The 27,899-nt window shown below is 38.3% G+C and overlaps 2 protein-coding genes across 1 annotated transcript; both read left to right on the top strand.

Annotated features, from left to right (window-relative positions):
* LOC131409893 (phosphatidylinositol 3,4,5-trisphosphate 3-phosphatase TPTE2-like) overlaps positions 1-27,899 on the top strand; it is a 227,840-nt gene that overhangs the window by 76,475 nt on the left and 123,466 nt on the right.
* LOC131410407 (FRAS1-related extracellular matrix protein 2-like) lies at positions 1,176-27,724 on the top strand. Its single transcript, XM_058548581.1, has 10 exons — positions 1,176-1,230; positions 2,010-2,174; positions 2,940-3,122; positions 7,919-8,049; positions 10,122-10,280; positions 11,580-11,883; positions 14,094-14,225; positions 15,363-15,694; positions 25,862-26,054; positions 27,498-27,724. Exons 1-10 carry the CDS (start codon positions 1,176-1,178, stop codon positions 27,707-27,709), a joined length of 1,866 nt encoding a protein of 621 aa, XP_058404564.1. The 3' UTR covers positions 27,710-27,724.

A 27,899-nucleotide genomic window follows, 5' to 3' on the forward strand; every position in this document is an offset into this window, starting at 1 on the left:
GAAATTGCACAGACCTTTGAGTATCAATGGTCTTTTTCCATTTCTCAACACAAGACACTTTCTGTCATCTCCTTACACCCAGACACTCCTGAAATTTCCCTAATAAGGTGCCAAAAACATTGTTCTGAGACAACCAGCTGCTGGACACACAGCAGGGCTCTCTGTCATGTCATCACAAGGGAATTATAAATAATCTTCAACCATGATAATCTTGACATTGCTTGGAGGAGTCTAACCTATTGTCAATGAAATCTATATTTAATTGACCCAGCACAGGTGTCACCTAAAAATCTTATATATATATATAATATTATACTCATCAGTTTTTCCAACACCGTCTGGGTAAACTATACTTATAATTATGTGCACGATATTTAGTGCTATTCATATCAAGAAATTCTGAAAACTCATGATTAAGCAACATATATAGACACAGATATCTTAAAGTCTCTGGTTTTATCCACTTTTTAATATTTCATTGCATCTTCCTACTCCACAAAATGGGCAGAGCAAAATTTCAAAGACAAAGAAATCAAAACACTTAAGTGATTTACTCAGGGCCAAAACATTGGCAAGTGACTAAGTGAAGACTGGGACTCAATTCTTCTCACTTCTGTTCCACTCTTCTTTCCACTAACCCATGTTTTCTGAAATGCCATTTTCCTTAAGGAAACTTCTGCTCACTTTGATCTATACGTTTACAGGCTTACCTCGTTTTACTGCACTCCTCTTATTGCGCTTTGCAGGTATTGAGTTTTTTACAAGACTCTCTACCAGCAAAATGATTACAACTCACTGAAGGCTCAGATGATGGTTAGCATTTTTTAATTAAGATATGTACATTGTTTCTTTAGACATAATGCTATTGCACACTTACTAGACTACAGTATAGTATAAACGTAACTTTTACATGCACTGAGAAACCAGAAAATTCGTGTAACTCACTTTATTGCGATGTTCTCTTTATTGCGGTGGTCTGGAATCGAACCTGCAAGATCTCCGAGGTATGCCTGTATTTGTTTTTTCAGTGCCTAAGATGCAATTCAAAGAACGAGTATATATTGGAAATGAAAATGATGGGCAGATAGTTGCAGTGATCCACAGGAGTGGAGATATCCAGTACAGGTCTTCAGTGAGATGCTATCTATACACGGCAGGGGTCTGCACAAGTGATGATGGACTTTGAAGAACGCCCAAATAGTGAGATCGCCATCATCACATTCCTCCCTGGTAAGTTTGAGCTTGAAATTTTTATTTGAAATTTGAGGAAGCCAAGTTTTTGGTGAGAAATGTATATCAGGGAAATACAAGTTCTTGATTTCAAACAAGCTTATGACATGGTTTTATGTGTACTAGATGATAATAAGGTGAGGTAGGTTCTAACAGATTGAATGAATGTCCTTTTGGTTTCTGTATCAACTTGTTGATTGGTTTCCAGCAATGTACAATATTGTTTATTCAAAACTTATTCAGGGGAAAAGGGCATATCAAATGTATAGATTTTACAATGCTCAGAGATAATGTTCAAATGACAGAAATGGAAGGAAATAGATGTCACATTTTAGCATGTATCCAGAGTCTTAAAATATTTGATGACTTTTATCCAATAGTTGTATTAGAAATTAGTACAGCAGTCAAATTAAGAATGACCAACCAGTACAAGCTTGCTAAATTTGCTTCCTGATCATGATGCTAGAAATTCGTAAACAAAACTGGCATTTGCTTTTTTTCCCCTTGTTTTCTAAGATGAGTGACAGAACTTAAAGACAGACATTAAAGAAATTCCCTGTATAAATAGAGACCTGTCATTACATATGTTCAAATATTTACTCATTCATTCAGTAAATATTTATTGAAGGCTTATTACATGCCAGACACTATTCTTTGCAATGTCAACACGGCAGGGAAAAAGCAATATCCTTGCCCTTGTGGTGCTCACATCTAATTGCAGTTGTATCCTTTTTGGCCTCTGGGATATGATTGGCCTGCTGTTATTATTATTGTTCCAGGTGAGACGGAAAAGCCTTGTATCCTTGAGCTGCTGGAGGATGTACTGTATGAGGAGGTAGAGGAGCTCCGCCTGGTTCTCGGCACTCCACAAAGCAACTCTCCCTTTGGGGCTACAGTTGGTGAACAAAATGAAACTCTGATAAGGATCCGAGATGATGCTGATAGTAAGAAGTCATTTCTTGTGCTCAGCTGTAAATTGGGAACTGAAATCCATCTATGGTAAAGTTAAGTGGCTCAGAAAATAACCCCCTCTTTCTGACTAGGGTTTTAAAGTAATTGAGAAATAGGAAAAAGATTAAGTCAAATGGGGAATGAAATACACCATCAAAACTGGAAGTTGGGGCCCAGCCCGGTGGCGTAGTGGTTGGGTTCGCATACACTGCCTCAGCAGCCTGGGGTTCGCGGGTTCAGATCCTCGGTGCAGGCCTACACGGCACTCATCAAGCCATGCTGTGGCAGCATCCCATATACAAAAATAGAGGAAGATTAGCACAGATGTTAGCTCAGGGCCAATCTTTTGCACCAAAAAAACCCCCAAAACTGGACGTTGATGTTGGAGAATGTGGTTTATATCTAAAGTCTGCATCCCAAACATTCATACCTCCTCTGCCCTCCTCACACACCCTTGGGTGCAGTGATTCCTGAGCCAGCAGTTTCCTCCCTCCTCTCCCACTCTCAGTGGCTCACTCCCATAAAATTGTTGGCATATAGAGACTGCCCAGAGCACATGCTCTTTGGGGGCTGGTTAATTCCCAAGGAAGGAGCTGGGCTCAGTTTCTCCTAACACACTCACAAATAATATTGGGTGAGGGGACAGAGAGAAGCCAGGAGTATGATATAATTAAGCTCCTCCCACATGGAAAGAAACATAAATGAAGAAAAAGCATTCCCCTTAGAATTTAATTTGTCCACGTTTCTTACAATTGTAGAGACAATTATTAAATTTGGAGAAACCAAATTTAGCGTCAGTGAACCCAGAGAACCAGGACAGTCGGTGGTTAGAAAAATTCCCGTGATTCGCCAAGGAGACACCTCAAAGGTTTCCATCGTGAGAGTCCACACCAAGGATGGCTCAGCCACTTCTGGAGAAGACTATCACCCTGTGTCGGAAGGTATGGGGGCTCCCAGGGCCTGTCTCCAGATGGGTCATGCTCACACTGTGTGTTAGTGCTGGTGCCCTTGACAAAAGAAGAGAAATATCAAACTGAGATAAAAATAGACATAATCCTTCAAATTAATCTCCTTCAGAAAAACAAAGACAATGGAATTTATTTCCAAGATTTTCTTTTTTGACTTACAAGGTATATGTGTTAGGATGTCAGGAAATTTTGAGTAGATGTACTAGATGACCTTCTGTTTTGAGACTACTTTAACTTTCAATGGGTTTTACTTCATTATGGTAATCAGATATTAAATAATAACTTTCCTGGCATATTCTGTTACATTGAAAATGTGCATGATAGCCGAGATGATAGTCTATTATAGTTTATAGAACACTAACAATTTAAAACTTAAAGCTAGAAAACTTTGTGTTAATGGAGGGCACTGAAAGAGTGGTGAAATACCAAACACAGAGACAATGAATTCTCTGGGCCTTAGAAGCCCATTACGGATGGCTTTCATCCATCCGCCGCCTCCTTCAAATTTTTGGACCATTTTACCACTTACTTTTAAGTAAGTTCTTAACAAATCAGTTCTTCTCTCTCTGTTTCTATGAATTATTTGCCAACAGAACAGACGTAAATTGATGTTCAAAATTAAGTTTATGAATTATTTGGAGTTCTACTTTCCACTTTGTTTCTAGCTTCCTACCTCTCACTACCAGCCATCATGAGTTCTTGATGATCTTAGAGCTTCAGGCATTCTTCTTGATCTCCTAACTTGCGAACAAAATTTGGAAAGTGACTGATAGTTATTACTAAGTAATAAATTTAATGAGACAATAGGAAAAAAGAGCATCTTCTACAAAGGAGCTTGTGTATTTTTTGCATATATGGTAAAGAGCTTCAAAGTTATCCTCAGATTATTCTCTATGTAAAGGATGATAATGTTACCAGACTCCTACACAGGTTCTTTACCCGCCACACAAGAGGGGCCAAATAAAAACTGGAACGTTAGGCTTGTGGCGAGGAAAGGGTTTTTATTTCCGGTGACGTCAGCCGGGAGACGAGAGTGAGCCCTCAAATTCGTCCTGTCTCCCTGAAAGATGGGAGGCAAGGGGCTTTAAAGGTTGCGAGGAATGTAGCTGCTTATAGGGAGGGGGAGTCTGTGGCCTTGCTGGTTGGCGCTTTCCCAGCAGCCTGCGTTTGGCCTTGTGAGGCTGTTTGCAGGGAGGAGGATGGTGAGATAAGAGAATCAAAGGCGGGACTGTCTTTGATGGTCTGCCTCCATGATGGGTGGATCCTGGTGCCAGGAAGCCAAGGAGTTGGGGTCTGGGAAGCTTCAGCTTCTTGATATTCTCTGGATATCAGCCTCCCTTTAATAAACCTCAAGAACTGGTAATTAGCCAAAACTTCAGTGTGAGCCCAGTGTGAGGCCACCTGGCCTTTTAACAATTTGTAACTTCTGTTTGCCTCGTGAAGTTCAGGGATACAAAGGTTTAAAAAACCGCTATTTGGGGCCGGTCCCGTGGCTTAGCAGTTAAGTGCGCACGCTCCGCTACTGGCAGCCCGGGTTTGGATCCCGGGCGCCCACCGACCCACCACTTGTCCGGCCATGCTGAGGCCGCGTCCCACATACAGCAACTAGAAGGATGTGCAACTATGACATACAACTATCTACTGGGGCCTTGGGGAGAAAAAGGGAAAAAAAGGAGGAGGACTGGCAATAGATGTTAGCTCAGGACCCGTCTTCCTCAGCAAAAAGAGGAGGATTGGCATGGATGTTAGCTCAGGGCTGATCTTCATCAAAAAAAAAAAAAAAAAGACTTCAAAAAGAACCCTGATATTTACATATGACTGTAACTTGGAGAAACAGGAAAAGAGGATGAGTACTTTTGGTTTTAACCCCATATATGCTGGGTTTAATGTAGGGGAACTGATATCAGGGCTGGCATCAGTGATATATTTTATATAAATCACATACAACCCAAAAGGAAAGAAAAAAAAACCCTGATTAGCTACTAAATTATAAAATCTAAAATAAGTCTTTCTGTAGTGAGTAGGTTTTACATGAAGGAAACACCTTCTAAATATGGACAATATGACCTTTAACAGAAAATGTTTTTTTAAAATATAAAACAATTCTTTTTGCTAAAACAGAAACAAAATTCTACCTATATAGTAAACTGACAAATGAAGTCAGAAAAAAGTTAAATAACATTAAATCAGCCTTTGTCTCTTTTAGCCCATAAATGTCAACATGCTATTTATAATAAAAATTTAGTAATATTTTCTGAAACATATCTTAATTTCTCTTTTTGTGTTCCAAATTGAGGTCAGTCCTTCACAAATAAACAGAAAAAATTAAATATAGAATGTAAGTTGAAATATGTGTTGTGCTAAAAGTGTCTAAAATGACAGATAAAGGCTACAGTGATTGAGAAAAGTGTCTATCATCTAGCAATTGTACTTTAAGAAAACAATAATTTAAATATTTAAAATAAATTCTTAACTTTTTAACTTCTTGGAAATTGGGTTTGTATAATTCAGAGAGTTACAAAACTTGAATGCTTACAGGGCTAAGACAAGCAATGAAAATGAGGAACCAAGGAGGTTTGAGGGGAAAATGGAGTGACAGGGATGGTATTGAACTGGAAAGTCCATTCGCTGCTGGGAAATGCCTGTCCTCTCTTAGCCAGCTGACTGTTGCTAGGCAGAAAAATGCAAAAGAACTGAAAAAAGATCTGCATCTGCCTATGAAATCTCCAGATTTTTAAGTGTTAGAAACTAATTAATACAACATCCCACAGGTGCTACCAAACAAATTGGTGGGCCAGATGATTGGCTACTTTCATCCTCTGGAACAAGAACCATAAGATCTCTTAGGGTATGAGAAATCTCAGACTATAGAACACGCTAAGGCTGATGTGGATAATGGCTGTATCTAGAAACAGAGCTAATTTTAAAGATGAATCTGGCTTACTTTTCCATAATTGACAAAAAAAATAGAAGTAGGAAAAGAAAAATACGTTGGAGACACATTTTGTTCTGCCACATTTTAAAGGATTTATAATTTAGAATTATAATGATGGAACTGCAGTTATGTCAGAAAGCAGCATCTGTTATCTTCTCTAATTGGAATGATTATGCATTATGTTCTTTATTTCTCTTCTGAGCCAGTTTCTCAAAAGGTATGGTAAAACCAGCAAAATAGTCTATCCAAGTTTCACAGTATGGTCAGCTGCTTACTCATGAGTTCAAGAAAATCAATTAATTCTTAATGTTTTAATAATTTTGAAATGGTTAATGTTACCGCACCAGGTCCGTTTTTGCCCAACGCCCAGAAAGCCAATTACGGAGATGACGGACGAGATTGCAGAGAGAGAGGGTTTAATCACAAGGCAGCCAAGTGAGGAAAACGGGAGAACAAGTCTCAAATCCGCCTCCCCGAAGATAGGGACTCGGGTATTTATGGGGAAGGGGGCAAGCTGGTCTGAAATGATTGGAGGTGAGGAGAGATGAGGTAATTGATGATCTGCACAAGCGTAGTCAGGCTTCATGCCTCTTTGTAGGACACATGTTCACAGAATGGCGGCATTAGCATGCCCTGAGGGTGGAGTTCCAACCTCTTACCATCAAAAAGTCCCAGTTGATGGGTTGGTGGTCTCAAACCGGCCTGAAGTGGACAAGGGGTTCAGTTCCTGAAAAAATAGCTCAAACACCCATTACCATGGTGACCCCGACTCCAGGGTGACGTTACCTGTAGGAACCTAGTGGGAGTCAGATAGCATATTACCTAAACAGCACAGTTAACAATGCGTAAGTTTATCATGCAGATTTAAGTCCTCATCTTCCGTTCTGATAAGTTTCTAGGTAAGGCCATCCCCCTCCTTCCTCCTGGTACAGGGAAGAAGATACCTTTACAAATGGAGATTTTCTTTACAAATGTAAATGTCTTTTATAAAGGGCAACCAGAACTAAGAATGGGCTTAGCAGGGACCCACCCAGTCACCAGAGATGTCTGTGGTGATGGTCTGTTCTGGGGGCAGGCCTCCCATCCCATACTCCTTTGGTTAGTTAGTGGGGGTGGGGCCAATTCTGATCCCCCATAGTTACTAGCTGTTTAATTATCAATGGCTAACTCTTTGCCGGTTTCATTAAGAAAAGGATTCTCATAATTGCATTTGATTTTCGTGACAATGAAGCATTCTTTTTGTGAGGACGGATAGGGGTAAGAGAAAAATACCATTAACATTGATCTAAAAAAGAGTTTCCAAGATTTACATCAACAGCAAAAAGAAGTCTTTTTAAAATATAGTTTGATATGATATTAAAAGTCTCAATTTTATATCCAGCTTTTCTAGATACATACATAATGTAAATGCTATTCACACTCAATAATACCTGTGATCATATTTGTTTGACTTGTGTCCTGTTGGTTTAGAAATTCTGGGAAATGAGAGGCGATTTCGACTGGTTATGTCCTAACATTAGACCTGCTGATTTTCCATTGCATACCTCAGCATTTTTTCAAACTGTGGGTCAATAACTCAATTTAGTAGCTTATGATTCGAATTTTCTTCTGGATAAAATGGAATAGAATAGAAAATATCAGAGTGCAATGAATATAGTAAGCATAAGTGATGTTTTTAAACTTTTTATTCCATTTTATTCGCACACACACACACAAATACACTGGGCCACAATGTAAGATGTACTTCTCACTGTGAGCCATTGTCAAGAAAGCTTGACAAAAACTTCTCATGTTCATACATAAAAGATTTAAATCTGTGATTTTGCATTTGTAGAAATTGAATTTAAGGAGGGAGAAACCCAGCACGTTGTTGAAACTGAAGTAATGTTTGATGGGATAAGAGAGATGAGAGAGTCCTTCACTGTTCACCTAAAACCCGATGAAAATATGATAGCAGAGACACAGGTAAGCAATAAAATGTGGATATAAATTCATGGCCAGCATATTATTAGGGAAAATGCATGTAAGCATCATATAGTATACAATAAGGGAATGGGACTTTGTATAAGCCTTTATAAAGGAGATGCGCATAATCTCTTTTCACCTCCTAAATAAATTTTGTTCCTATTAGATCGTAATCAAGAAATTTCTGTTTCTTTCTTTGAAAAATCACGTTTGTAGAAACTCAAAGACTAGAGTCACTGAGCCCCACATCAGCCCACTTACCCTCCCCATTTCAGTCAGTAATACTTGAATTTGGGATTAACCTCCAGAAAGAAAGTCTCATCTCAGCACAAAGATGAGATGATTAATTCAGTGCTACAACTCATTAAAACACACATTTTAACTCACAAAGGTAGTTTGCTAACCCTCAAAATTCCTACTTGTTCATTCTAGCTTTATTAAATTGATGTCCAGAGCCTCAGTGATCAAAATGTTCCTGTCCTAACATTTTTTTTCCGTGTTTATTTATATTGTATCATCAACCAGATTTTCTTTAAGGTAAACATAATTTTCACAGAATTTTGACCTTTAAACCTAAAGTAATTTATAAAACTAAAGTTTTAATCACATAAAAAATGAGTCTTTTATTGTTATTTTTATGTAGCATTGCATTAAACTCTTTTGAGTGAAAGGAACAGAGATTCACTCAGATCACCTCAAGTGATAAAAGCTTCTTTTAAGAATACACATGTACGGCAGCTGGGGCTGGCCCCGTGGCCAAGTGGTTAAATTTCCACATGCTCTGCTTCCGCGGCCCAGGTTCACGGGTTCAGCTCCCAGGTGTGGACCTACTCCACTTATCAGCCATGCTATGGCGGCGACACATATACAAAATAGAGGAGGATTGGCACAGATGTTACCTCAGGGCTAATCTTCCTCAAGCAAAAAAGTGGAAGATTGGGGCCAACCCCCTGGCATAGTGGTTAATTTCGGCACATTCCACTTTGGTAGCCGGGGTTTGCAGGTTCAGATCCCGAGTGCAGATCTACACCACTTGTCAGCCATGCTGTGGCGGTGACCCACGTATGAAGTAGAGGAAGATTGGCACAGATGTGAGCTCAGGGCTAATTTTCCTCAGCTCCCCCACCAAAAAATACACGTGTACAGATTGGTAGTTACCAGAGGGGAAGGGGGTTGGGGGGAGGGCAAAAGAGGTAAAGGGGGACATGTGGACAGTGATGGATGGCAGCTAGACTTTTGGTGGTGAACACGGCGTAGTCTGTACAGAAGTCGAAATATAATGATGTACACCTGAAATTTATATAATGTTAAAAACTAATGTTACCACAATAAAAAAAGAGAGAAAAATATTAAAATTAATATAAAAGGGTTTTTTACATGTAACCAAGAAAGATTGCTTATATCTGAACAAAAAGAGAATACACATGTAAATATAGATTTGGAAATTGTGATTTATAGCCAGATATTGGAAGGTTATTCAGGAGCTAAGGAAAAGTTATCATCGAGGTGTTCCTGTCACCATCCCAGCAGTGGATGTTCATAGATTCCTCCTCTGTCTGTGGCTCAACTTCTCCCTCTGCCTGTGCTTCAGGCTCTGCTTCTGGTCTCTGCTCATTAAAGCTTTGCTTTTCTCTAGCATCCACTTCCACATGGCCCGTGCTATCATGTGACGTCTAGGATCTGCCTTCTCTTGGGGTGTCTTTCACCTTTCCTCCCACTATCAACTAATTGACTTTTTCGTGGATCTTCCACTTCACAATGCCCAGACAGATTTAGCTACTATCATCACTTTGGAGCAAAAAATTAGAGCCCAAATACCTTGTGGACCACTGGCCAACGCAGCAAGCCCTGGGCTCAGGTACCCTCCCCTGTACCATAAGATATGGCCAAGGTGTCAGGGTTACATGGAACAAGCTGCATAGGGCCTGTCACTCTGCAGGGGCTCTGCATGTGACAGTTTTCATCATAATGAAGCCAAGGACTTGCCGCGCATCATGGGTATTATCCTGTACAATAGATGCACCAAGAGTCAATTATTTCAGTAACTACAGATAATTATCTTTTTCTTCTAGATGACCAAAGCCATTGTGTATATAGAAGAAATGAACAGCATGGCAGATGTCACTTCTCCTTCTGTCCCTCAAATTGTGTCCTTACTGATGTATGATGACACTTCCAGAGCTAAAGAGAGTGCTGGACCTGTGTCTGGCTATCCTGTCGTCTGTATCACAGTGAGTAGGAAATTGACAAAATTGAGAAACTTGTAAAATAATTATTTAAAATAATTATAAACATTAACCAATATAGTATTGGCTTTGTCATGCAGAAATAAAAGTGGGAAAATACTACAAGTTTGAAGCTTTGAACTTTAGAAGGGAAAATATAACATTAATCAATTAAAGCTCCCATTTTTCTTCCTTTATCCACTAGAGGTTTATTAACTGATGTGTACATAGTGTGTTATCTTGTGTTACCTCAGGGTCTGTCACTGATGGAAAAATAAATAAGTGTTGAACTCTGAACTCAAGGAATTTAAAAATAAGGAAGAGAAAAATATACAGGAATCAGTTACTGTACTATAGGGCAAGATGTGATCATTATTATTATGAGAATGATACAGACTAGCTAGGGCTGCAGCTCCATGTGTGAAGGAAGGCTTGGGATAGTTGGGGGAATTTCAGTAGTTTCAGATAAGAGTCAGATAAGGGAAGGTCATTCCAGGAAGAAGTGATTGCAACACAAACTACATCTAGAGGAATAGCATAAAAAATGACATGTTATCATCACTTTTTTACTTGCCTTCTCTTGACTCTAAATTATAAGCTCCTTGTGAGAAAACACTGGGTCATATTTATTTTTACATAACAACAGCCCTGGTATAATGACCTACATACAGTAGCTACACATAAACGTTTATTGAATTCACAAGGCAGACATCATAATTTGCTGCCAAGTTGTAGAGGTCTTTAAATGTTATATTAAGGAAAGTGGGCTTCATTTGTTGGGTAGCAGGGAGTTCTTGCACAGAAGAATGGCATGAGAAGAAAGTATATTTTGGAGTGTTACCAGGGCAGGTGTGTCACTGGACTAGAAAGGCTCTGAATTAGATGGGGAGGTGGTCCCTGGGAATGAGAAGGGAGCAACTTAAGAAGTATTGCAAAAGAATCGACCAAGTTCACTGACCCACTGGATGTGGGGGCAAGATGAGAGAGAGGAGGGAGGGAGAGAGAGAGGAAGGAAGGGAGGGGGAAAGAAAAAAGATGATTTGGCAACTCTGAGGATTTGAGAGATGATAAAATGAATAATAATTTTACACGTATCAAGGTAGAGGTGGACATGTCCAATAAGCTGTTTGAAATGGAAGATTAGAGTTCATAAAAGCTATTATGGCTAGAATAGGAATTTGAAAGTTGCAGGACTAGCATCTGGAAATGGAAAACGCAGCAGTGAAAACACTGTGAGACCTTGAGAGGAATCATTTCCACATAGTTCTGTACCGTGGCCCTAACATAGTTGTTTGTTTTCCATAGGCTTGCAACCCTAAATATTCAGACTATGACAAAACAGGCTCTATTTGTGCAAGTGAGAACATCAATGACACATCGACGCGGTACCGATGGCTGATTAGTGCACCCGCTGGCCCTGATGGTGTGACCAGCCCCATGAGAGAAGTGGACTTTGACACCTTTTTTACGTCATCCAAGATGATCACTTTAGACTCCATATACTTTCAGCCTGGCTCCAGGGTGCAGTGTGTGGCTCGTGCCGTGAATGCCAATGGCAATGAGGGCCTGGAGCTGATGAGTCCTATTGTAACCATTGGCAAAGAAGAAGGTAATGCATTGCCATTCCCACATGAAGACCACTGGAATACCGTGGAATATTATAAATCTCTAACTCTGGTTATTAATTCTTCCAAGTGCCCTCACATATTCCTTAATACCCTATAAAATCCATTTTTATGAAAATATTCTTTAGAAAACAAATATTAATTCATTTCATTTTTTGATCACTTATTATTATATGCCATACTTTATGCTGGCAATAAGAAAAATAAGGCGAGATTCCTGTCCTCAAGGAGTTTATACTCAAATTGAGGACACAGACAAATTTTAGGTCTGTACAAGGCTCAAAATGCAAAAGTAGGAGTCATTAGTTCTACCCTGAGTGGGTCAGGAAAGGTTTCATCAAAGAGGAGATGCTTAGCTGCATCTTGAAAACAGCAGAGAAAAAAAGCATGAGCAATGACTCACAGAAGCATGCTAGAACTTGGAATATTCTGGGAACGACAAGCAGAGAAGTGGGGAAGCATGTGAGAGAGAGAGGAGGAAGGATCAGGAGGTGAAGCAGGATGGTATGCAACGACATACGTGATGCCAAGGCACTCCAAGCTGGTTGTTGGATGAGTAGAAGTTTGCTGGGGGCAGGAGGAGAAGGACAGTCCAGGTGCAGAAGTATGTACCAGTGCCCATACCTTGTTATTACGGGGGATGTTCCAGGCTGGAGCCCAGACACGTTGTGGGTGGAGAATAGGATGTAGCTGGAGACAACACTGAAAAGACAGGAAATCCACTTTATAACAAATCCTTCACTCTGAAGAAGAATTTTTAAATTAGATTTTTAATATAACAGTCTATTTATAAGATTCTATTTCTAAAACTTCCATTTTCATACAAAATTTTAGAAGTTTCTTTGTCACAGAAAGAAGAGTTATATGTACCACCTCCCACCATTATATACTCAGGATCAATATTTATTGATATCATGTATAGGAAACATGTTCTTTTATTAGGATTAAAATATATGGTTTTTAAGTTTGCCTTAAAAACAAACTATTGTGTTAGTGCCAAAAAATAAATAAATAAACAATGCCTTAAAATGAGTTCCCCTATTAATAAAACACACAGATCAGATGCTAAGGACTGCCTCTGATTTTATTGCTATGCTAATAAATACCTGTCTATTTCCTCTGTTTCGTACAAATAGAAAATATATGTTCCCTAGTTCTCTTGAAGTTATAATCTAGCATCTTGGTCCCCTAAATGATATTAAAATGGAAACATCAAAATTCTCTTAAAGCAAACATTGGAGGAAGATTTTCATGTCAAAATTCTTAAAGATCACTGAGAGAGAGAGAGAGAGAGAAAATGATATATATCAGTATGTATATCAGTATGCGTATGTGTATATCAGCAACAATATGTTTTATTATCAGTATATTATAAATTATAATACTGTAAGAAATTACATATATAGAGAAAACTACACATTTTGCTCCCTGGTTCTAAGGAGACATTTGTGTGTGTGTGTGTGAGGAAGATTAGCCCTGAGCTAACACCTGTTGCCAATTCTCCTCTTTTTGCTGAGGAAGATTGGCCTGGGCTAACAGTTGTGCCCATCTTCCTCTACTTTATGTGGGACACCTGCTACAGCGTGGCCTGATGAGTGGTGCGTAGGTCCGCCCCCGGGATCCGAACCTGTGAACCCCGGGCTGCCAGAAGCAGAGCGGACGAACTTAACCGCTATGCCACCAGGCCAGCCCCTCTAAAGAGACATTTTTTGTTTTAAAAATGAGGGCACTTTTAGTTTTATTTGTTTATAAATAATGTATATTTTATAACTAGTCGTAAGTATATTATTCTAGGGTAAGCATCCCATTCACTTAATTAAATTATACTTACTTTTTTCCTATTGGCTTTTAATCATTTTTACTGTGTCAGTTCACACTTTATATTAAAATGATTTTGTGAATGTGATCATAACCTAGAATGTCCAGCACATATTAAATCACATTGAACAATAACTATTTTTTCTCATACTTTATAAAATACCCCAACTATTAAGAAGTAAACACTAAACTGTCTGCTGTGATTACTTCTTACTCTATGTTATTCTGCTTCCTTATGATATCTACTCTTAGCAATGCCTTAGTCCACAGAGAATTTTAAAGTACATAAAAAAAATAATAGTGCCTATTTTAAAAATATTCTTTAGGTGTTGTCTTTTCTCTTCTCTTAGCATAAATATGTTCATTTCTCCTTGAGGTCTTTGTCAGCCCCGGGTGCCAGGGATAGTGGGAGCAGAGCCATTCTCAGCTAAATTGCGCTACACGGGCCCCGAGGACCCAGACTACGCAAACCTTATCAAGCTCACTGTCACGATGCCACACATAGACGGTAGGTGACTTGGGTAAGCAAATCTGTGGAGGTGGTTTGGGCTCCACATTACCTGGTTATTTTACTGAATACCCTAAATAACCAAGCAGACAATAACTGCTCAATTTGCTGCTTCTGCTCCTTTCAAGTATTTCTGCTTTCTTTCTGTCCAGTTTTTTGAAGTCTGACAATTTAAGCATTCTCTAAAATTAGATAAATTTAATACATGTCCAAACACAATAAAACAAAACATGGATTAATATGATAGCTTTTAGGAAATAGCACAAGTATGTCTTCAAAACTCTTGAACTTAGACTTACTGTAAAGCATTTTGGTATCTCAACGCTCACTTTCAACATGTATTTGATATTTCATAGCTGGAGTTTTATAGATCCCTCCCAATATTTATTGCAATAACTAAGACATTTCCTAGGCATTAAAATAAAATAAAAAATGCAACTAACAGTATTATGTTTGTGTTCCTTTTCTCTGGACAGGGAAGTGTGGCCACAATTTGAGAGTCAGTAACTTTACCCACACTTTATGAATATTTCCTCATGTTCAGGAGACATTTTCAAGTTGTATTTGACTCAATTCATTTTATACTGAAGTAAATTGTTAATATTAATTTTACTATTTGGTATGTTAGTTATATTTTAAGTAGGTAAGGAAAAGGAAATATTAGGCAGCATTAGCAACTACAAGGTAGAATCTACCTCTCTCAGAAAAAGGACACAATTCTGCATTGTCTGCTTATTACAAACCCAAATTTGTGTTGAGTGGGACGGTAGGTAGACAGGAATATGTGCCTGTTTACTTTACAGCATAATGTTGGTCCCACATTTGACTACACCATCTCTAGGCTCACATTGGACATGTGACTCAGGGGTGCAAAGGGCTGAGGAGGGAAAAACAGACCTATAACAGTGACAGAATCAGAGTGGAAAAGTCAAATAATGTCTTAGTATCATTATGAAAATAGCTTTCATGTCACAGGAAAATTCCTGGGACCCCCAGGGGTCCTAGGACACCACTTTAATAATCACTCCTCTGCAGTATTTTATAAGACTTGTCTTCTCAAGAGATAAGGAAATTATGAAGTGTTCTAAGCCCTTTGCTGTTGGTGAGAATGGTAACAATGATGACAATTCCTTGTAGGCATGCTCCCTGTGATCTCCACCAAAGAGCTTTCCAACTTTGAGCTCACCCTCAGGCCCGATGGCACGAGGGTTGGAAACCACAAGTGCTCCAACCTCCTGGATTATACTGAAGTGAAGACCCACCACGGTTTCTTGACTGATGCTACAAAAAATCCAGAAATAGTTGGAGAGATGTATCCTTACCAGTACAGCTCATCTATCAGAGGTTCCAATACCTTACGCTTCTACCGAAACCTGAACTTAGAGGCCTGCTTATGGGAGTTTGTTAGCTGCTATGACATGTCGGAACTTCTTACTGACTGTGGAGGCACCATTGGAACAGATGGGCAGGTATGGATTTTTAACATCTGAACTTTGGTCACTGGATAAACTAGTTGGTTTTGTTCAGTTACATAGATGTGGACTAAATCTCAACTCCAGTCTTCCATCTTGGTGATATAGGTCATTAGGTACAAGAGGGACTAGAAAATTGGCATGACTGGTGTGAAAAATCCATGTCTATTTCTGGAACAATGTGTCAAAAGCATATGTATTTTTTAGCAATGCTCCAAATCTATTCTGATATTATAAAAATCGAAACACCAATTACTCTTGAAAGTATACATTATCATTTCTTATGTATATAGATGCCTGTGATATCTCATAAACCATCTAAAATGAGGATTTACAATCCTCAGGGTCAGTCTAGTTTTTCTCCCTCCTTACTATCTTTCTTCTTCCTCTACCTTCTATTTTTCTCCTTCTATCCTCATTTCTCCTCTCTTTTCTTTCTAGTTTTCTCCCCTTTTCCTCCCTCTCTTTCATTTCTTCATCACTAACATGGTCTAAAGTGTTTTCCTTAAAAGCTTATTGTTATTTCTACTCTACAATTATTGACTCCTCTTCATACTACACGCATGTGAGCGCGCGCGCGCGCGCACACACACACACACACACACAATCCTCCCCACCACCATCATCAACAAAGTTGTTGTTAAAATGATAAAGAAGCAAGGTCTCCACTAGCAGTTATTATAGAGAATCTAAAATATGTAGGGTGTAGTTGAGAATTTAGTGAGTATTTGAACTAAAAGCTATGCTCTGTCCTACAGGACTGAACAAAAGAGTTTATGTAAATAGGCTTATACATTAAAGTGTTGAATGGTACCCAGAATAGATCATGTCTTTCAAGATTTGGCAAAGGTGAGGCTGGTTTTTTTCTGTGCTATATTCCTGTGGTGTTAAAATATAAAACAAGTGGTAGCAAGAGAAAAGTAGATGATAACTCACTATCAGTTTAATCCTACAGCCAAGTGTGAAACTTGACAAGTTGAGGTGGTGTTATGTTAAATGGGCAGTTATATTATATCTGGGAACTGTTGGACTCCAAGGTAGTGAGACATTATCTTAACCACCTCCTCTGAAAGCAGCAAAATATTCAGAAACTTGCGTGGATTAGTAAAAATCCCAAATAAAAACACCAATGGGAAGACAGTGTGGAACAGTGGAAAGAGCCTGGATATTGGAATCAAGCAAATGCAGACCTAAATGTCACTCTGATGTTTTCTAGCTATGTGTCCTTAGGCAAGTCACTTAAGCCCTCAGAAGTGTTACCTCTTCAGATCCCTCTTCCCCAACCTATCTTTGCCACCTGAAAGAAACACAAAAGAAAAAAAAAACCCTATCCCCAGAATAAAAATAAGGACTCATGTTAACAAATCTACTTCAGCCTTTTTCCTTTATAGGTCAAATATCTCTGGTTCCCTTAGCTCTTCCTCAAAGAGCTTATTTTCAATCCATTATTAAATCATTCCTGTTTTCTTTCCATTTGCTTTTCTCTCAGGATCTTGCTTAAGTCACAGGATCTATTGGCATAAACAAAATTGGATATAGTGGGGCCTGCCCAGTGGCGTAGCAGTTAAGTGCATGCACTCTGCTTCAGCAGCTGGAGGGTTTGCAGGTTCGGATCCCGGGCGCGCACCAACGCACCGCTTGTCAAGCCATGCTGTGGTGGCGTCCCATATAAAGTAGAGGAAGATGGGCACTGATGTTAGCCCAGGGCCAATCTTCCTCAGCAAAAAGAGGAGGATTGGCGACGGATGTTAGCTCAGGGCTAATCTTCCTCACACACACACACGCACAAATTGGATATAGTAATAGGATTATATTGTAGTTCTAGTTCTTCCTTGTTAAAAATCACTTCTTACCTGGAGCTTCTCTGTGGATCTCGCTTAGTCTATAGCCTCTTTTCATGCTCAAGAACGTTTTCTATCTTCTCCACAAAATGGCAGCACTTTTCTGTCTTTTAGATATGCAACCCAGAGAGCTTTCTCTAGTGAAAACTCTGCGCTTATCCTGCTTAAGCCTTGTTCTATTATATCTGCCCACTTCTCCAATGTACCAAGTGCATTTTGAATGCAAATCTTGCCTCTAATGTGTTCATCTCTCCGGCCAAACCTTACCATAAAACACTCAGCTAAACTGATTATACTTTGCTGTGTTTTTTAAAATCACTCTTCCTCTATTTAATTATTTACGTTCATTATTCTTCTCTTCCCATTACCACTCCTAGCTAGAAAAGTTATTGCTCTGCTTCTGTAGTTGAGCTGCCAATGGTTCTGTTGCCGAACCAAGTGGGCTCGCCTCCTGGTGCGTTAAATAAGACTCTACACCAGTGGAAGTTGTCTCACAAAGTAAAGTGTATTTGCAGCAAATAGGAGGCCATGAGGAATCATTTCCAAAGTCATAGCATCCCCGAACAAAGGGAAGCAGGAACTTTTATTTCGGTTGGGGAATGAATATTCAAAAGGGAGAGGCAGGTATTAGCTTGCACAGGCTCAGCTGGAGAACATACTTCCACATAATGAGGCCTAAGCCCCTCCTGGAGAGATCTTTGCATTAAAAATAAGGCAAAGGTCATGGGCCTAGGTCTTGTGGTGAGGCTTGGTCAGTTTCAGGATGGTTGGTGGTTACATCTCCCTTGAGTTTCTTGTTTGGTCAGTTTCAGGATGGTTGGTGGTTTCATCTCCTTAACATAAAAAAGGAAAAGAAATAACTTGGAAAAACAGTTAATTGCTTCCAGACCCACCTTTGAGTTTCTCCAGGTGCCTAGTTGGTGACAGATCTGCTTCATTAGTGAAAACTGGGAACTGCAGGTTTCAGTTAAGTTTCACCTGCCTGAAGAGGCTTACATTACATAATACTCGGAATAAGAGAGAGCACCCTATAAGAATTATTGAGCCATCCAGTTCTTAACTGGTCCATGTTATCTTCTTAAGTAAGGTGGCCAGCTTGTTGTATGAGTTTCTTCTGAAAGAATTTTTCTGCTTTTGCACTGTTGAAAATAAATTTAATAGAGTAACCTGGATCAACATAAAGGAGATGACCAGGTTCAGTGTAAATCACTGGAATTTCAGAATCTTGTTATAAAATTCTAAAAGCCTCAGTGTAAACTAAATGGCAATACAATCTAATAAAGCATGTTGCTTCCTCTCTTAGAGTGAAGCTCAGAGATGACCATTTCGTTTTCCCTGACTTTCTTCCTTGGATTTAAACTTCTACTTCCCCCCTAGCTAAGGATCTTCTCCTATATCCCTGCCTCCCCCTCAACATACACACATTATTTAAATGTAGGTGATGGAGAAGAAAATACAAATTAAAGTAGAAGAAATTTAACTCTTTGAGATATTTCCCTAATTTTCCCCCATTAGTTTTGGGTTCTAGAGAAGAAGAGAAAATATCCGATAATAGTACTAACAATAACAATAACGACGATAATAATAGTACTAGCTAACATTTTATTTAATGTTTACTATGTGCCTGCCATTCTTCTAAGTACTTTACATATTTCCACTAATCCTGTCCTCACAACACCACTATAAGGAAAATACTAATTTTGTCCTCTTTTTAGAGATGAGAAAGCTGAAGCAAAGAGAAGTCAAATAACTTGCCCAAAAGCGATTCGCTTGTAAGCCTCTGCTCTTAACCACGTCATAATTCTTATCTGGACATGTAATTGAATGAATTAAATGTCATGTAATTGAGTGAATGTGAGGAGTGGATATGGTCACAGATGCGATTACGGGAAAGGCAAATGAACTTTTCCCTCTGTTCTTGGTACAAGAATGCTGCCCAACAGTGGTCGTACAGATGTGTGCCAGATTATACCCACACCCACTGTTGGTGAAATTATGCAAATCCATACCTTAATGACACTGGTCTACAGCTTCATTTGAGTACTGGCAGATCAGATTGAAATGAAAACAAGTTTCACAAAACAGCACCTGAAGGCAAGCAAACTAAATGCTTGGTGAACACATTCTGCTTTAGAAGTGCTTAAGAGTCTAACAAACTTTTACATTTCTGCATTTAGGATGGGAAAATGGGCAAAAACAAAGGTAAACCATCAATATGGGCTAAATGTGCTTCAGAGCAGCTTCCTAGTTTTATTGCCCACTCCACTGGACAGCAGCACCCGAAGGAAGCCAGTGCTGCCCGGGTCTGTTTGTCCTCTGCCAGTTCCACACAGCCGTGGCCAAGCGTCTAATAGATGTTACTTTCCCGCTTCTAGTCCTTTTCTAGACTTGGCGCCTTAGATCAAGGTAATCACTGTGCAAACAAGTTTTACTAACTGGTAATTGCTTCTGCCAGGAACAACATGATTAAGAATTGATTTTTTTTCTTTATATGTTCTTAGTAGCTAAAGCTCCTGCCGTGAAATATTGCCAAGTCCCTGCGTTTTTCTTTGTGATTGAAAAGCTCTAACACACCCTAAAAGGATTTTCTTCCTTCCCTAACCTCCCACATGCAGATTATTTAACTTATAAGAAAGAGTTGCCATGGGGCCAGCCCAGTGGCGCAAGTGGTTAAGTGCGTGCGCTCCGCTGCGCAGCCCGGGGTTCTCCGGTTCACAACTGGGGGCGCGCACCGATGCGCCGCTTGTCAAGCCATGCTGTGGCGGCATCCCATATAAAGTGGAGGAAGATGGGCACGGATGTTAGCCCAGGGCCAGTCTTCCTCAGCAAAAAGAGGAGGATTGGCAGATGTTAGCTCAGGGCTGATCTTCCTCCCAAAAAAAAAAAAAAAAAGGAGTTGCCAAACTGAAGGAATCACCTGAAACATCCAGGAAAGTCATCTGTTAACAGCAAATGAAGTTTTATGCAGTTTTACTGCTTCAATGTAGCTTTAGCTGATATTAAGACTACTTCTGCTTTTGCCATCTTATTTACTGCACATTCATTCATTAAAGAAATATTCGATGAACACCTACTCTGTGCCAGAGACCATACCAGGTACCTGCTGAGGACACCAGATACAGAGCTTACACCCCAACAAAGTAGAGTTATAAGAATCAAATCCTCCCTCTTATAAAAGTTAAGAATTTTACTTGCCAAGAAAAAGAAACTTGCACTTTCTCTAATGATAGTCAATGCTAAAATCACTTTTAATAGTTAGTTTCTAAATTATAAAAGCAGATAAATAGTAGTAAAAGAAAAATAGAGATAAATAAAATAATGATTCTGCTCCACCTTTTTGTGTGACATCTGTTTCCTAAATAAAATTTTAAATTGTTTGGGTATACAATGAAAAACACTTGTGATGCAAAATAGTTATTAAAGTTAAACTTAAGTTTTTTAAACTCTTGGGTATTTTTGGTGATTTTTCTCTTGAAAACACCTCAGTTCATTCCACCTTTTATCGGCCTGGCTGGCTGTACTGCAAGGTCAGAATGTTAACTCGCACCTTGTTAAGTAAACAGCGACATAACATCATTCAAGGAATATGAATATGCTGCAGAAATGCAACCCCAATTACACTTTGCACGTGAAACATGAAATTGTAATGTACTTATGAAAAGACAGTTTGATTTTGGAAAAGTAAACATGTTTATTCCTAGTTGTTTGGTTCAAGGAATAATTTTCCTTTCTTTTTACTATTTGTTTGATTTAGGAACATGGAACTTTGGGGCTTTTAGAAGTCATCTCTTTTCATCCCATTATTTTATACTCAGTACACTGATTTATTCTTTTTTACATATAAGCCACGCTAAATCATTTTGCAAGAAATAGCAGGGAGAATCCCAAATGTACAACTTTCATGAAGCATATTACTTCCTATTTTGTCAAATTTGTCAGTTAATTTTTTTAATAATGTGGATTTTTTAAATGAAAGTAACGATATCACCTGGAAAGCTGGAGAACTAAAAAAGTGTAAAATAAGAAAAAACATCTCACTCGTCCCACTATCACTGTACACAGACGTATTTTCTAGTCTCTTTTCAATATACATACATATTTTTAATAATAGCAGTGTAATATTATTTATACCATTTTGTATACTGCTTTTTAGCTTAACATATTGTGAGCATTTTCCCATGACGAGAAAAATTCTTCAGATACATGACTTTTGATGGCTCCAGGATATTTTTGCCTTGTGGGTGTGCCAGCATAACTTATTTAACCCTTCTTCTAGATTATTTCTAATTCTGTTATTGTAAATATCTCATAGAATTGTCCTTAATACTAACAAATTTGTGGAGCAATATTGACCCTCCCTCGTTCCAGAGTCTCCCTCATGCATCTCTGATACCACAGACCTTCAGAAAGGCTTGTAGCTGAACAGAAGCCAAGGTCTCTTTCCTCCAGGTGTTCCTGGATGTGTAGACTGCTATTACTGAGAGACCTTGGCTGAGAATTGTAACTTGTTAAAACAATGTCCTCAGCTGATTAGCTAAGTACACACTGTATTGAGATTTCAAGCTATTGAGATCTATGAGCCTTCGTTACACATTCACAAACACCGCCATCTTGATGATGTAGACATACTTCTGGCAACAAAAGCAGCAACAGAAAGAAATTTCTACCAGTGGGAAATCCCCACCAGTGGTAGCCCTCAGATAAAATTCTAACAGCTCTGGCTCTGTTTTCAATCTTTGAAGTAAGTGCAAACCATATATCCTGCGTAAAGATGGGGTAGCTTAGCGGTTAAGTGTGCGCGCTCCGCTGCTGGTGGCCTGGGTTCGGATCCCAGGCGCGCACTAACGCACCGCTTCTCTGGCCATGCTGAGGCCGCGTCCCACATACAGCAACTAGAAGGATGTGCAGCTATGACATACAACTATCTACTGAGGCTTTGGGGGAAAAGAATAAATAAATAAAAATTATAAAAAAAAAAAAAAGATGGGGTAGCTGCATGATTGTCAAATATTTTTAAATGATTATTGTTTTCAATATGTGTGGTCTAGTTAAAACGCCTTGGGTATAAGTGTCTAATCTGTGCTGTCCAATACGGTAGCCATTAGCCATGTGTGGCTATTGAGCATTCAAAATGGGGCTAGTCAGAATTGAAATATGTTGTGCAGGTAAAAAACATATCAGATTTCAAAGACTTAGTACAAAAAAAGAATATAAAATATGTCATTAAAAATATTTTATGTTAATTACATATTAAAATGTAATAGGTTTGATATATTGAGTTAAGTATATTTTTAAAATTGGTTTCACATGTTTCTACTAGAAAATTTAAATTAAATTACCTGTGTGGCTCACATTATATTTCCATTGAACAGTGCTGGTCTAGATACTTGAGTGTCAGTCCTGATTGTACTGAATAATCTTGGGCCTGCCAACTATCTTTTTCGTGGCTTGATTTCAATACATGTGAAATATAGCCTTGCTCAAGTGAAAGTTGCAAAAGAACAAAATAAATCTAGATTAGTTTTTATTAGTACATATACATACTGCCTACTTCTATAAGAATTTTAAAACATCAATAAGATAATATGTAAGTTGGATCACTTCAGCTACATGTCCAAAATAAGCGAACAATTAAATATAATGCAATTTTCCTCAACACTAGTTCTCACCTTAGGCAACATTATGAGTATCATTTTTCTTCCTCTTCTTCCCCTATGTGACACAGATCAGCAGACTTTCTTTTGTCCCTTCAGCAGGTAATACCTCCCCAAATACATACTTGCTGCCCATTATTAGCCACTTAGTAGTAGTGGTAGAAATGTACATCAGTGTGTTACCTTTTTCAGGGCATTTGAATTTTACGCTATCCCTTTAAATATGGAATTTAAAGTATTGTTTGCCTTTGTTGGAGAATTTAAACATCAGTAAGGACATCAAAACTCACTCATCGTGTCACAGTTTCTTTAAGAGCGGTATACCAGATTTAACATATATTTCTTTACTATAAACAAAAACCTTAAAAAGTCCTGTGGTACAGACTGAAAGAAAATTAAGTGCTCATTAAGATGACATCTAGAAGTTACATTGCATTCTTCAATTTTACAGGAATGAATGGGTAGGTGACCTGGGTGATCAACGTAGTTCCATTCAGGCTCCAATTCCTCTAGACAGAAATTCTAAGCAGACAAAGAAGACCTGGTGAACAAGAAAATGCAATAAGATGCTGATTCCATGTGCAGAAATGATCAAACTCTAGGTTACCAGGTCCAGAAATGATCAAACTCTAGGTTATCGTGGGAATCAAATAAAATCAAATAAGAATTAGTCAGGGAGGTGTATGCTAAGTAACTTGTTCCTTGGAAGTGAATGTTAATAGTCTTCTCCAAAATAGCACATTTGTTACACTTCTCAGTAACATTTGATGGATAGAGTATAATGTTGGCAAAAATTATTTTGAGCACCTAGAGAGTTTAATTGGAAATTCATGCCTAAAGCCTAAGTTTTAAAAAAATTTTGATTTATTAAAATCACAGGATAAAATATTAATTTCAATTACCAGTGACATATGGATTGACTTAATCACTCTCCATTACACTGTCAGAGTGCTAAAATTGCACTTCAAGATCAATTTCTCAATCACTGCAATAATATCCACCCTTAGAAAATACTATCTCCAAGGACTTTGATTGCAAGGCCCCTCTCCTGCTGGCCAGGTTAGCAGATAATGGGGGGTGCTAGCTACTACACAGCCGAGGATCAAATAATTTGCTTGGTTGATAGTTTTTTTTTCATATATATATTTGTTGATGATTCAAGTCATCATTTTTGTGATTTGAGGAGTTTGCTTCTATCTCAAATTATAGTTATCATGATTTAAATTATTCATTAACTCATGACTGTTATTCCTGTTGCCAGCTCAGTGTGGAAGGAGAACTAGACTTGTATCAGAAAGCCTGACTAGAACTTCTAAGGAGTGTGATCTGACCCAAATTTGCTCTTGTGTAGAAGATGATAGTGGTATTTGCCCTACTATTCTGCAGAGCTATTTTTGAGAATTAAATATGATAAGCTTTGTTAGGTGATCTTAAGACTACCCTCAGCTTTGTTTGGAATATGATAAAGTGTGATAGAGTAGAAAAAGCATGGGTCCACAGCTGGGTTCCGATATTGGCAGCGCCACTCCAGAAGCTTAAAGAATTCTGTGGGAAATTTGCTTTGTTTCTTTGAATCTTAGTTTTCCTCTTTCTCTCTTTCTATCCATCATCTATCCATCCATTCATCCAATCATCCATCCATACATATAAATATAATTCTGGGGGAGAGTGAAAATATTGAATAGCTTTTATTGTGAACCTAACACAATATCTGAAATGTGGTAGGCACTCAGTAAATAAATATTAGTTTATCCTCCATGACCCCCAATCCACCTGCAAAATACTTGAAAGAGGAAAGCATAAATTTTAAGCAAGATGCTTCATTTCAACTAATTATTTCTGAGACACCTTAAATATTACATGTCATTACTAAACATATTTGCTTCCCTGGATCTTTCCTGCTTTATTTCATCTTCCTCTATATAATAATTAAAAAATACCTTATAGCAGTATTATTCATAATAGCCAGAAACTAGAAATAACCCAAATGTCCATCAGCTGATGAATGGATAAATGAAATGTGGTATAGGCATAAAATTGGGTGCTTTTCACTAATAAAAGTATTGAAACATGCTGCAACATGGATGCACCTTGAAAACATTATGCTAAGTGAAAGAAGCCTGTCCCCAAAGACCACATATTATATGATTCCATTTATATGAAATGTCCAGAATAGGCAAATAGACAGAAACAGAAAGTAGACTAGTGGTTGCCAGGACTGGAGGTGAGGAGGGAATAAGGGGATGACTGAGAATGGGTACGGGAGTCCTGTTGGTTGTGATGAAAGTTGCACAGCTCCCTGAATATATTAAATACCAATGATTTGTCCACTTTAAATAGGTGAATTATATGTTATGTGAACCATATCTTATAAAGCTGCTCTAAAACAAAAAGGGCTATGTAAATTATAGCATACTCAAAATAATGCAGTTTATCTTAAAGATCTCTGCTACATATCCTTTGTTGCAAAGGAAGTTAGTATAGTAACAACTATTTAATTGCTCCAAAATCAGTGAGGGGACAGTAGTGTTGTAAGTGTTGTCATTTCCTTTCCTCAACTGAAGATGAAATCTTCAGTTACGTGAAAGGAGAAAATGGCTTGTACAAAATTAGGCTCATTTAGTTAACAACACTGAATCGTACTGACAGATGTCATTTTATTGTTTTAGGTCCTAAATTTAGTGCAGTCCTATGTGACTCTTCGAGTCCCTCTGTACGTTTCCTACGTGTTCCATTCCCCCGTTGGGGTAGGAGGCTGGCAGCATTTTGACTTGAAGTCAGAGCTGCGTCTCACGTTTGTGTATGACACTGCCATCTTGTGGAATGATGGAATTGGCAGCCCACCGGAAGCCGAACTCCAAGGTGGGCAAACTAGTTTTCTTACCTCTTTGAATTACTTAAGAGGATTTTTACGGTAGCTAAAAGTAATAGAAGCAACTTCCAATATATTTTATTTTTATAGTCAATATTTTAAGATAATTTCATTTTTGTCATGGAAAAACTGTTTTAACTAAATCATATCGGTGCCTCAAATTTTGCATAATATGTGACTGTCACATATAACATTTACATTTCATGGAGATTTATGCATTACATGACACGGTCTATATATTTCCCTAGATTCTAGAAAGTGGATAGAGGAAGTTCTAATTGAAAAAAAGGAACGAACCCGAGAGGAAAAGTTACACATTTTTGTTTCTGAAAATGGGAGGTGTGTTTTAAAGTCCAGAGTGAATTGTGTCCTAGATTCTAGCTCTGGCTCTACAGCTAACTAGCTGTGTGATCTCGAACATATTGCTTAACCTTTACGGCACTCAATTTCTTCTGAAAGATAGGCTAGACTTCTATTATTATTTCTGTTTTAAAATTCTATTATTCTCTGATAGTTTAGCTGAATATCTTAGAACAATAGTGTTAAGTGCCACTAACTATTGGGCCCATAAGCATCTATAAAACTTTGTTTCAATCTCCATGTCAGAATCGTAATTCAAAGTCCACAATCATAAAGCTAATTACCCCACTAGTAGAATTAGTGCTGTTTCTTTTCAGGCATCTAGTAGTGCTATGCTTCCATGCACGTCTGAGTACCATACCTGCATTACTTTTTGCGAGTCAGAGGGAAAATACTGTTGATAGTGCATCTCAAAATCTGCTGTCTTAAACAGATCAAATTACCTTAAAGCTAAGTGAAAGGTAATATGATCACTCTGAACAATCACTCCAGGTTATTTCAAATGTTTTAATTTCATATCTTGCCTTAGAAAATGTACATTTAAGTGAATCTTAATATGGATCCATACAGTGGTTCTCAACTTCTACATAAAGATCTCATGTTTCCTTCTTGAATCTGGAGTCAACTTTGGTCAAACTGCTAAATTTCTTGGGAAAGCTTGAGTTTTATTAAGCCTATAAAATTTGGAATCATCCTGAAGAACAAACCAATTTCCACCTACATGTCCAAATCTTCAAAATTTGACAAGTTCATCAAGTCTCTCAATTTACAGTTTCATTTATGTAGACTAAAGCTTTAAAAAAAAATCTTGGCCTACTGTAACCCATCTGTATATGTATTTCATATTGGCCTCACTCATGTTACCTAATTCTCTTTTGCATACCTTCTAGACACCTTTTCTCATTAGAAACAAAACTACTTCTGCCTCTCATCACTCAGAATTCTTCTGATAATACCTTTTGGCTAGAATGCTTAAAGATGAGATGAATCTGAATTCATTTTTGGAAGAAATCCTGTACATTAGGAGTCCCTGGTAACCAATATTTCCACTCTTGTGCGCTATCCCGTTGTAGGTTCTCTCTATCCAACCGGCATGCGCATCGGGGAAGAGGGGCGCTCAGTCGTGAACTTCAAGACGGAGGCTCAATTCCATGGCTTGTTTGTGCTCTCACATCCCGGTAAGCCCCGTTATCCATTGATAGCCACTCCCCATACAACAACAATATACTTTTTCCATATTCACACATGCTTCAGCATGCTTCCCTATGAGCGTAGAAGCCCTTAATTTTAAATGAATTGTGTATGTGCAGTTATCTACATGAAGACTTGATAATTGTTCAACTACATCTCATAAGCCACAAAATCATCATTGTCTGTGTAAACTTTTAGAGAAAATACAAAATGATTAAAGTAAATTTAAAAGAAAACTCTGAGTTAATTTTAAGTGAAATTTTCCTTAGATAAAGAGCATAGCA

The sequence above is a fragment of the Diceros bicornis genome, chromosome 9 (assembly GCF_020826845.1).
Source record: "Diceros bicornis minor isolate mBicDic1 chromosome 9, mDicBic1.mat.cur, whole genome shotgun sequence".
NCBI lineage: Eukaryota > Metazoa > Chordata > Mammalia > Perissodactyla > Rhinocerotidae > Diceros > Diceros bicornis.

What these genes read in the sequence shown, in the direction of transcription:
- LOC131410407 (XM_058548581.1), top strand. Translation starts at nt 1,176, where the DNA reads ATGGACTTTGAAGAACGCCCAAATAGTGAGATCGCCATCATCACATTC. An exon ending in CATCATCACATTCCTCCCTG is followed by an intron (nt 1,231 to 2,009) that starts GTAAGTTTGAGC and finishes TTATTGTTCCAG; the next exon opens with GTGAGACGGAAAAGCCTTGT. An exon ending in ATATGATAGCAGAGACACAG is followed by an intron (nt 8,050 to 10,121) that starts GTAAGCAATAAA and finishes TTTTTCTTCTAG; the next exon opens with ATGACCAAAGCCATTGTGTA.